General features: G+C 33.4%; 2 protein-coding genes across 2 annotated transcripts; both read left to right on the top strand.

Moving 5' to 3' along the window:
* The first annotated feature begins 3,746 nt into the window (after positions 1-3,746).
* Positions 3,747-6,466, top strand: LOC105793361 (F-box protein At5g07670-like). Its single transcript, XM_052635314.1, has 2 exons — positions 3,747-5,166; positions 5,789-6,466. The coding sequence occupies exons 1-2, from the start codon at positions 4,070-4,072 to the stop codon at positions 6,060-6,062; spliced, it is 1,371 nt and encodes a 456-aa protein (XP_052491274.1). The 5' UTR covers positions 3,747-4,069; the 3' UTR covers positions 6,063-6,466.
* Positions 6,467-7,754: 1,288 nt separating this feature from the next.
* On the top strand, positions 7,755-9,339 carry LOC105791672 (protein transport protein Sec61 subunit beta). The gene is made up of 2 exons (XM_012619860.2): positions 7,755-7,910; positions 8,989-9,339. The coding sequence occupies exon 2, from the start codon at positions 8,991-8,993 to the stop codon at positions 9,234-9,236; it is 246 nt and encodes an 81-aa protein (XP_012475314.1). The 5' UTR covers positions 7,755-7,910; positions 8,989-8,990; the 3' UTR covers positions 9,237-9,339.
* The last annotated feature ends 2,480 nt before the right edge of the window (positions 9,340-11,819 follow it).

Here is an 11,819-nt window from a genome sequence, read left to right on the forward strand (position 1 = left end):
AGTATTTTATTTTTTATTTTGTTCAATTGCTGAGTATCGACAAATGAAGTAGGATTGAACACAAGAGTAGGAACTTCATCTATCTGTTGTTGTTTAAAGTTGTGCATTTGTTTAAAGTTGTGCATTTTTTTCAATTGAAGTAATGAAAGTGACGTTGAATTCAATTATTCTGGCTGCAGGACTACAAGGAGGAACCAGATTATGGTCGCTGTGTTGCTATTGTAGCATCGGCATCTTTGAGGGATATGATAAAGCCCGGTGCATTGGCTATCATATCACCAATAGTAGTTGGTTCGTAACTGCTCTTTGCTGATTAGTATTTACTTTTGCAAATCATGGATTGGTTTGCTTATTTCTCGTTTTAAACGATCATTTTTTTCTCATATATTGTACATATATTGTACTAATTCCTGCAAATTGTATATTGATATACATTGTTGTATGGCAAAACAGGTCTGTAGATGATGATAAGTGCTTTTAGAACATGAAGCAGACATTTTGTCTATAGTGGAGATATATTTCACATTTTGGCTTTGTCTATAGTGGTAAACATGTAGCGACATTTTCTTTTCTGTAGCAATAATTTATGCTTAATGCTTACTCTGTGGCAATTTCAACTCCCCTGTTTTAACCTCAAGAGTTACCTTCATTCAGGGAGTGCTATGGTTGTTACGCCTATGAGTAATACAAGATATGTCATAAGAAGTATTTTAAGTGCTAGGATGAATTCCACCTATTATTATATATACTAGATGGATGTTTCTGACATCTGAAATTGTTTATTGTAAATCAATGACTCTTTTAAGTTTAGAATTTGATGTATGAGGACTATCTTTTCGTATCTATGTCTCTTTTGTTGTTTAAGTTGCAATATATATCTTTCTCTCTGAGACAGATACATACTCAAGGAGAGGTGTATGCACACATGCATGTAATTACATGTTATTCTTGTTTACCACACTGTGTCTATTCTTTACTTCCATAACCATGCTAATATATGTCTACAGAGCATGATAGCTAGGAAAATCTTGGAACTTCAGCTCAGGAGGATTGGGGTTTTTGCAGCTGAAGAAACCATTAGCTCACATCCAAAGCTTGATAGAAGCTTTAGAATATGTGAATATTGCCATTTCGTTTTCTAATAATTTGCTTTTAGTTGATATATATAAATTTGTTCAACTGCTTTCAATTGATATTAATTCTTAATGTATTGGTACTCAGTATATTGCACATATCTATTTAGTATAGGTGGTGTACTACTAATCATGCATTTGGATAATATTATTAATTTCTAGTATTCATTGTGGTTTGAAGCTAATTTATAATTATTCAATCCTTGTTTTTATTTTTTAACACAATTACAAATAATTTATTTGATATTAGTTGTTTTCAATTTATAACGATCAATATTGTAGCTTAATAATTGAGTATTATTATAAATAAATCATTGCAATATATGTAAAAATAATTTAAAATATAAAAATTATTAATATATATTAATATATGTAAAAACAACTTTTTCGGAAAATATTTTCAGAAATATGTCAAACAATGAAAATATTTTACAGATTCAATCAAACACTGAAAATATTTTCCAGTAAATCATTTTACAGAAAAGTAAAACACTTTCCAGAAATCATTTTACGGAAAACATTTTACTGCCAATCAAACAGACCCTAATATTAAAATAGTGGGGTTAAACCCAAAACAAAGTTTTGAAACTTAATTGTTAAATGAATGGACTATGCTCGAAATTTTGGGATAATCCATGTATAAAATTATAAGAGGGGAGTCACACTATTTTTATTTTGAAGTTTTTTAAAGTAGTTCAAAAACTATACAATAAAATCTATTTTATTGAAATAAATTCAAAATCGACAATTTAACAAAACAATTTGAAAACTTTTAAAAATTCCAACTTACAACTCATCATAAGGTTCCGAATTTAAAAGGCAGCCAAAACGCCATAGACGTAATTGCGAGGAATTGGCTTTGCCCCCAGCCAGTATTACCTTCGTTTAAAGCAGAAGCAGTGGCTGCTTGGGTTTATATGTCCAATAAATTGCAGTAAAAATGGAAAAGGAAATTCCAACTACCAATCGCAGCGCAGGAGATATATAAGCAAGATTGGGTTAAATGCAGATGTTGAACATGGAACCACATTTTCTGTGTCTTAACACTCATGGACCTACAAGCCTTCATTAAACGATGCTTCCAAAGCTGAAGCCATTATTAGTTTCACTATCTCGAAATGAAAGTATCCATGAAGCTCTCAATCTCGTAATACTATTTTCTGTATTTTGAACTACATATGCAAGCCAAATGATCTCCTTCTTTTTATTTTTATTTTTAAACTATCCTATTTTAAGGGTTGTCTTGGGATTGTCAGGTTTGTTTATGGATGAGCCGATGGTGGTACTACAAAGTTAAAGGAGTTGTGCCTGGATGGAAGTTGATGATGGTGAGTTAAGAAGGGTGGAGGGTAATTGATGGGGGAGTTAGGGGCATCCACTTGGGTTTAGATGAGCGATTAGGTGCGGTGTGATGCGTTTAACTTACTTTTTGTCTCACGCTACAATGTTGTTACAGTATCTAATCTCACTGTTACTGTCATTTTTACACTAACCGCAAGTAAACGCATCGCCCATCCAAACTCACCCTTAGATTCTATTTTTGGGCTTGAGTTCAGACTTCTAACTTTTGAGATAACAAAAAATTAATTAAAATGAAGACAGAAACCAAATCTTACAACTTTGAATTTATCCAAATTTTGGCTCAAAATGAAATCTGGATTAACTCCAAATCGAAAAGAGGTTAATGTTAATTAGTTTTTTTTAAATGAAGAATAATTTGAAAGAAGGGAAGAATTAACGTGACAAAAAGTAGAAAATGGAAAAAAGAAAGAAGGAAAATGGAAAAAGGGAATGTGTGAAAATATATAAAATTTAACAAATTTAAGTATATTTTATAATTTCTAATAATTTTAAGTATATATATTTTTGAATTTTTATTAATGCTTAAAATTTTTGATTTATTTAATTTTTATAATCGGGACTATATTGATAAAATGAGTAAATATTAAGAATTAAATTTGTTGAATTTTTAAAATTAGAATTAAAATAATAAAATGAATAAATATTTAGGGTTATATTTGTTACTATACCAATAAAAAAATGCGTTAGCATTTTGCTAGGTGAATAAATAACTAGAATTTAAAATTTACTTGACGAGAGTTTAATTAAGTTTTAACTCGGTTGACAAAAACATTTTTATCAATGCAAGAGGATTTGGGTTGGAAGGATTGTAAATAGTTTGAGAGAGATTGAATAAAAAAAATTACCTCTGTCTAGGAGTTTATTTATTATTGGTAAAAACACATTTTCGATCTCTATCAATTTTCAAATTGAGTAAATAAGGATAATTAATCATGATATTAACCATTTCTATTAGTTGTACCTGATTTTGATTGATATAATAACAAATTTAGTTTTCGATGTTTATATATCTTGCGTAAAAGTTGAAAGAATGTGAAAATTTTGGCAAGATAAATTTGATAAAATAGGACTAAGCTGATAGAGCTAAATTAAAGAGACAAAGTGTGTAAACTTAAAAAGTTAATTTGAATCATAAGGTTTTGAATTGGGGGCAAAACAAAATCTTATCCACAAAACTAATAAGCTTTTAAAGTACACCACCAGTTATTATGGCAAAGCCAATCCCTGTGATAACAAATACCTCAAAAAAGTTTTCTTTCTTCTGTTTTGAGAGAGGGTCAAGTAATCTTGCTTAGGATTAAGTGTGTTTTTTTAATTTATTTAAAAAATTAATTAATCCATCTCAGCGAAGGCTCTTACGTTAGATTTTCCAAATTTTACTTACCAAACTCGCACAAGACAAACCCTAACCCTAGCTTTATCCCTAATTTTGGCCATTATTACCGTCAGGACTTGAGGTTAAAGCCACCCCCACCACCAAATGCCCAGGGGAGGCCAAGTTGCATAAGTTTCTCAAACCTTTCTTACCAGACATTTGGTTCAGAGACCAAACTCTAAAGCATGTTATTTACAAGATGCAGCTTCATTTCTACCCTCCTCTCAGCAGCGCCCCATCTACTTCTCCACCATCCGAGCCTGATTTAACATCCTTTCACTCCGTTTCCTTCGACCCTTCCGCACCAGATTACACCTCCCTTCTCTCCGACGAACTCCTCCTCAATATACTCTCTAAGCTTCCCATCTCTCAACATGTCTCTAATTCCTTGGTCTGTAAACGTTGGCTGCACCTTCACGGCCGATTGGTGTACTCCCTTAAAGTTGCAGATTGGTCCTTTGTTACTTCGGGTCGGGTATTTACCCGGTTTCCCAATCTCACCGATTTAGACCTCGTTCGTTCGTGTATTCAGATGCCGAAGAGCTCTGGCATTATCGTAACCCACAAGACTATGTCGGTTCATGTCGATACTCATTTCATTCTCGACGGATTTCTCGAAGAAACGGCGTTGTTGCCATCGAATGCGGTGGACCAAGGGCTTAGAATGATAGCCGGAAAGTACCCGAATTTACAGAGATTGGCGGCGACCGGGGCAAGCGAAGAAGGGTTGTTGAGAATAGCAGAGGAGTGTCCTACATTGCAAGAATTGGAGCTTCATTGCTGCGGGGATTTGGCTTTGAGAGGTATTGCAGGGATTAAAAATTTACAGGTAGTGAAGCTAATGGGGTTCATTGGTGTGTTCTACAATTCAACGATTTCAGATATTGGGTTAACGTTATTGGCTCAAGGGTGTAGAAGGTTAGTTAAGCTCGAGCTTTGTGGGTGTGAAGGTAGCTATGATGGGATTAAGGCGATAGGACAATGCTGCCAAATGCTCGAAGAATTGACCCTTTCTGAACATAGAATGGATGGTGGGTGGTTAGCTGGGCTTTCGTTTTGCGGGAATTTGAAGACTCTGAGGCTTAGGTCTTGTAAAAGTATTGATAAGAGTCCAGGGGCGGATGAGCATTTGGGGTCCTGTTTGACTCTTGAAGAGTTGCATCTGCAGGGCTGTCAAATTCGGGACAAGCAAAGTGTTAAAGCTTTGTTTTTGGTTTGCGAGAATGTTAGGGATATTGTGTTACATGATTGTTGGGGTTTGGAGGACGATGTGTTTAGCCTTGCAAGTATTTGTAGGTACGAGACTCCTTTCTCATTTCCAATAGCATGGTTTCTTTTACTTGGATTTATGCTTCATGTGATATATCCATCTATAGGAGGATCGAGTTAAATTAGCTGACAGTTTCCTGTGTTAGATTGTTTACAATCATTGATTCCTATAAGCTACCTTTTGTTTGTTTCATAATGCATTGTTATTGTGTAGGAAACTGGTAATTTTATTAGAGAATAGCGTGTCAACAGAGCTGAGAGGTAAAAATTAGTGGATGAGGTTTTGAAGGGTTTCTTCTTTTAAACAAGGGACCCTTTTAGTCTTGCGATTTGTCGAGAAAATTTAAGTCTTTGATGGTTGATTTAATCTTATAGTCATCTGCACTAACATAGCAATTAAATTTCCGGAGGGTTCAGAATTGGATTCCTTCCAAATGACCATGTAGGCATTCCCTTCCCCTTGATGCTGAATTGGTTGAAATGTCTCAGTCATCTGCCATGGCATGGCTTTGAAATCCCAGTTTTGTTCCTGCCTGTTGATTTTTGTTGATAATCACGATGCGATCTCATTTTGCAACCGTTTTCTGCTCCTCACATTCGAAATCTGACTGCAGATTTATATTTCTTTTTCCTTGTCTCCACTTTATAGGAGAGTGAAGCTTCTTTCTCTCGAAGGATGCTCGTTGCTAACTATCAGAGGTCTGGAGTTGGTAGTGCTTTCATGGAAAGAGCTTCAACGATTGAGAGTGATGTCGTGCAACAATATCAAGGATACTGAAGTCACACCTGAACTGGCAACCTTGTTTTCTGTCCTGAAAGAGTTGATATGGAGACCAGATTCTCGTTCTCTGCTATCATCGAATCTTGCAGGGACCGGAATGGGAAGGAAAGGTGATAGATTCTTCAAGAGATCAAAGGATTGATTGTGCTGCCTATTTCCATACATCTAGGTTTGATGTAGTTAATGCACATATGAACCAAATAGTAGTAGTAGCTGCAAAGAAAATGCGATAGAAACACGACCCTTGGGATTCTACAATCACCATCCATGCTAGTAGTGTAGATGGTGAAGCAAGTATTACTTTGATAAATGTGTTTTTGGTGCCTGGGAATGTTGTACCGTGTAATTTTTCATTGAGGTTAGATTTTTTAATTTTATTAACAAGTAGAGTCATCTGACTTGTTAGTTGATGTAAAACACAAGGGTTAATGATGTAGTTTACACAGTTTTATGCTCTTTGTTCAAACTCACTGTAATTAGGATCTATTTGATTACCTTTATTTATGGAATAAATGATCTTTTATTTAGGATCAATGTTAGAGATGCCTTCGGGGTTTTTTTTAAATATTTTATATTCATATTTTGGGAAAAAAAACTAAGCATCTCACATGGAGCTTTATCAAACATTATTTTTAATAATTCATACATCATTAGCAAAAGTAAATCATTGCCACACATACACATCATTGTATTGTGTATTAGGAGGGCAAAGCTAGAAAATTCTTTTAGAGGTTGAAATTAAATTATAATTTTAAAGAATTAAATCAAAATTTTATCATTTTTAGAGGATTAAAATGTAAATTTACATTTATTAATTTAAAATTTTAAAGAGTCTAAATGAAAAAAAATCTATTCGATCCTTGCCGCCCTGATTATTAGATTTGTGATTCAATTTTTTGACGCCTTCAGTTAATGGGTAAAATATTGCAATATTGCAGTTCTACCATATAATCATTTTTAAGTAGTAGGGATGGCAACGGGACATGTAATTGTTTTTGGTTCCAATGTTCCAATCAAAATTTTATCATAATTTATCCTAAATTTTACTTAAAGGTTTAAAATTTGATCTAAAAAACTTTTTCAACGAAAAGTTAATTGGAAAACCTTCTTACTACTCCTTCAAATTTAGTTAAAAAAAAATCCCCCCTCGGATCTAACCTTGATCCGATTTGGATTATTTTTGCTATCTCTAAGAAATAGGATCTAAAATTTTGGATTCAAATCTTAAAATCTGTGCTTATTTTGTGAATTTTATACTTGTTACCTACCATATTTACATATTTTTACCTTGAATTTGGAGTTAAAAGGAAATAATAGTAAGGTAAACGTATCACCAACATTCTTATATTATGAGTTAAATTATATTTTACTCTTTCAACTCAAAAAATGAGTAGAATAGTCTCTATATGTTATATCAAAGAACAAATTAGTATTTCTGTTAAAAGTTTCATCCATTTCTATAATTAAAACTGGTCCCTAATGTATATCGGGATGAGGTACATGTGGCATATATATGTAATTATCTAGTTTTTTTGTTAGTTACGCTTGTTTTTTTTATAATAAAAATGGATAAATTTTTAATAGAAAAAACTAATTTACTCGTTAATCTAAAGTATAATGATTAATTTATCTTTTTTTAAGCAAAAAGAATAAAATATAATCTAACTCTTAATGTAGAAGCTTTTATGGTATTTTTACCGAATACTACTGGCGCAAAAAGGGAAAAATGTATATAAATTGGGTCAACCAGGCCCATACAGGTTGGGCCTAGTTCGCCTACACGCGTTGGAAACAGTTTCACATTGGCCAGTTTTTCAATAGGAGTATACGTGGCCGAAATTGATTGGCAAGTGGTGCGTGGAAATATCCCTAAAAATCGAAGCATAAAGCCCACAAATTGTGTTCAAAAGGGGGGTATACAGTCAAAAAGATATTAAACAGTCGTGTCCAAAAGCTTGCGAACTCATATCCGAATTCCGAGTCGACTCAGGCGAGTTTCTCTTCTCCCTTTCTTTCATCTTCCATTTTATTTTCATTGTTGCATGTTTATAAAAACGATGGTTCTTATCTCTTACTGGCATCCATACACAATAAGATCGATCCACTAGATTGCTTGCATGTAGATCTGGTTTTCAGATCTGATTCTTTTACATCGTTTTTTATGTGTTGTTTCTTAAGATCTTCAAGTTTTAGCTTTTGGAAATTCTTCATGTATGCTTCTTATAGGATTTGGAGCATGCATAAACGTCTAATTCAAGTTTGGTGGATTGATTTCTATGATTTACCTTTTTCTGCAATTTAATTTGGCATAATTCAATTGGATTAGACCATAAAGATTTTAATTCAAGTTTTGATGGTTTTGAATTGATCATAGATTACAATTCTTCTGTTGGATTTAGTTTGAACATGGTTTATGATTATTTAGCTTAATTGATTAATAGTCGTGGAGCTTTGTGAAAGTTTGGGTATCTTTGCCACTTCTCAAAACTATCTATACTCTATACTGATCCCCTCTGGCCTTTTGGCAATATTCTTGTTTTGTTCCTTGAAAATTTCTTGTTATTCTCTTGTCCTCCGTTTGGAAGTTTGGATTTCATTTATCATTTATTATTTAATAAGAATAAAATGCATAATATATGAACAAATTAGTTGAAATTTAAAACATATTAGGAAATTCAATATAATATATATTAGATGGATTTGTCAAATCCAAAATATTTTAACAATTTTAAATTCATTACCATTCAAATCTATGGATTTGAGAAATTAATGTAAATGTTACATTTTAATTACTTTACTAGATTAAAATCCATAACATATTCCAACATTGGTGTAAAAAGAGCTTTGAAAAAAATTCATGTCATGCACATACGCGTATCAAAAACTCATTTTTGTGTGAACATAGTATATGTATTGTATATAGCATGGCAGGGCAGTCATTCTTCACTATGCTCCCATCAATAAAATTTAATGAATAAATATTCATATATATATATATATTGATTCTGAAAACACCGATTGTCTAAATTTTGATCTAGTATTGAAAATAGAAGTTGGTTGTCATATAGGAATGGCAACTGGAACAGCACCACCAAGAGGAAGTGCAGCAGCAGCTGCAAACATGCGGAGGAGGAGAACGTCAAGCGGTGCAGGTGCCTCGGGAGGAGCTGCTGGCACAATGCTTCAGTTTTACACAGATGATGCCCCAGGGCTGAAGATCTCTCCAAATGTGGTGCTTGTCATGAGCATTGGTTTCATTGCTTTTGTTGCCATTCTCCATGTCATGGGCAAGTTGTATTTTGTTCGTAAGGAGTAGGGAGGGGCTTTCCTCAATACCTGTATTAACAAGTACCAAACAAAGATCAATGTTGTAGTTTTCAGTTTTGCTTAATAAATGGATTTTGATTTGATTTCTCCAATGTTTGGTGTATTGTGAAGTCTAACTTGATCCTTGTTTATGCTCAACTTGGTCCATGCAGTGGTATGTTTTTTTTAATCAAGTTTTACTGTTTATGCTCAAATATCTGGAATCATCTCTGTGAAGTTTTTGAGATTGTAGTGACTACTAGCCTTCATTTTTTTCCTAGAAGTATCCGAACCCATATTTTTGTGATTTTATCTCCATTCCATTCAATTTAAATCAAATTTGTTTCTAAGATCTTATAAAATTAAGAATTGAAATAAAAAAACTGAAATATTTTATAAAATTAAGAAATTGTTACAAATGATAATTCATTATGCTTGTCCATAATTCCTTAGAAATAAGTATGTAAAAGACTGTAAATGAACGCAAAAAAGGAACAACTGTTGTGTCTTCAATAGTAAACAATTGTAAATCAGTATACCAATTTCAAAAGCATCACTCGACTTGCGCAAAAGCGCATTGACTATCGTCAAGCAATCCGACTCTAATATCACATTATCGAGCAGTATAGATTTTAACTAAGAGAGCACCTCATGGATTGCAAATGCTTCTGCAAGACAAGGGTTTAAAAGGGCTTCCTCAAATTCGGGAAAACACTTCACAACATGGCCGTTGTAATCACATACTACCGCTGCAAATCCAACAGCCCCGTTTTGCTCCAAATGAGCTGCATCAACATTACATTTGTAGCAGCCCACAGGGGGGCGACCATTCATCCAAGTCGCCGCCAGCAGCTCCCGAACCTGTCTAAAAACAGCCAACAATGCCCGGCTGCACAGCAGCGAACATACTCGTGGGTTACTACCAATTATGCAGAAATGCATCATCCATTCGCACCAGATTAGTCGCAGACGAGTCTTGCCCCTTCCACACCAGCAGGTTTTGATGCACCCATAAGAACCATACCAGAATGAGGCATCGCTGCGTGTGACCAAGCACAGATGAGGCGAATATACCAGTGAGAAACTCGACAGTAGACTCACAACCTGGGGACAAGCCAACCGCTTTCCAAACAGCTCACGCCTTGGGGCAAAGTAGTAGGACATGGTCTAAGTCTTCGGTGCCCTCACAACTTGAGGACAAAGGAGCCACCGAAATGCCCTTCTCCACTAGTCGAGCTCTTGTTGGTACAAAACGACGATAACAACGCCAAGCAAACTCTTTTACTTTCGGAGGGACCTTACACTTCCACAGCCTTTGTCAAGCAACGTTCATGATGTAACTTGTTGGAAAATATGGACATTACATATATATATATATATAATAAAGGTAATTACATGTTATTATTTACTATCATAATAGATTAGCTCAAATTAAAAATCATCTAATTTGGTTAAGGTTTATTAGGCTTTAATTATTAAATAAAGCATGGGTCAAATATGTATAGATACTCTAGTAACTAATTTCTAATTAATGATAGGCTGATTAGAAATTAGGGTTAATTTGCAAAAGTTATATATTAGGGTTATAGTCTCCAAATTACATATAAACTAACTTTTCTAATATTCTATCTTTAGAAAAGAGAGAGCCACCTTCTCTTGATTACTTATGTGCTAATTTAGAAGATCAAAATCGAAAGATTCGTAGATTTCAAGAAATTGATGGATGCAGGTACGCTTTCGCATCTAATTTTGTTCTTGATTTATTTTAGATGATTTGACATGACAGATCCTAGTTTATGCTTTGTTAAGTTTTATATCAGATATTATTTTACGGTTCTAACAAGTGATATCAGAGCCTCGTCATGTTGAATAATTAAAAACAAATTGATTCTCTATTATTTTTGGGTTGATTCGTTATTTAAATTTTATGGGTTTAATAAACGAATGTTTTAAGATTCATGTTGAAATTGTAGGGTTTTAATTTTAATTTTTGGGGTAGAATTCAATATATATTTACGAAAAAAAGAATGCAATCCATAAAAGTTGCTTTGGCTTTGTTTGGCCTGGCCTTCTTCTCTTTTTGCCTTTTCATTATTCATTATTTCTCTGTTTCGATTGCTCTCATGCGGTTTCCCATGGTTCAGTACAGCTAAAAAAAAACTACTTTTGTTATTTCACAGTGAGTCTTGTATATATTTGAGTATATACAGTATGGTTGGAGATTTTTATTTTTTATTTAGTTTTGAATGTGTTTAATTTCGTTGGCAGCATTTGATTTTATTGTAAAACTTTTGGTATTTATCATTTAGGAATAAATGGTTTTCATGCTAATCAGTTTAATGATATATTTAGTTCTGGAAAGTAAGTCGGTAATGCATATCAATGATTTAAGGAATAATGTATGATTTTATTTTGCATGAATTGAGATTGATTTTAATGGTACGATTATAAATTTTGGTTTTGAAAAAAATCACTTAAAGATTAATGTTTTCGATTCTTTTATTGCATTATCTAGACAACCTTATTTTAGAGACTATAAAGCAATAAAAAGTTCTGACCTTTAACTGTTATGGAAATTTTAGGTTTGAATATT

Source organism: Gossypium raimondii, chromosome 8 (assembly GCF_025698545.1).
Source record: "Gossypium raimondii isolate GPD5lz chromosome 8, ASM2569854v1, whole genome shotgun sequence".
Classification (NCBI taxonomy): Eukaryota; Viridiplantae; Streptophyta; class Magnoliopsida; order Malvales; family Malvaceae; genus Gossypium; species Gossypium raimondii.

What these genes read in the sequence shown, in the direction of transcription:
- LOC105791672 (XM_012619860.2), top strand. Translation starts at nt 8,991, where the DNA reads ATGGCAACTGGAACAGCACCACCAAGAGGAAGTGCAGCAGCAGCTGCA.
- LOC105793361 (XM_052635314.1), top strand. Translation starts at nt 4,070, where the DNA reads ATGCAGCTTCATTTCTACCCTCCTCTCAGCAGCGCCCCATCTACTTCT. An exon ending in AGCCTTGCAAGTATTTGTAG is followed by an intron (nt 5,167 to 5,788) that starts GTACGAGACTCC and finishes TCCACTTTATAG; the next exon opens with GAGAGTGAAGCTTCTTTCTC.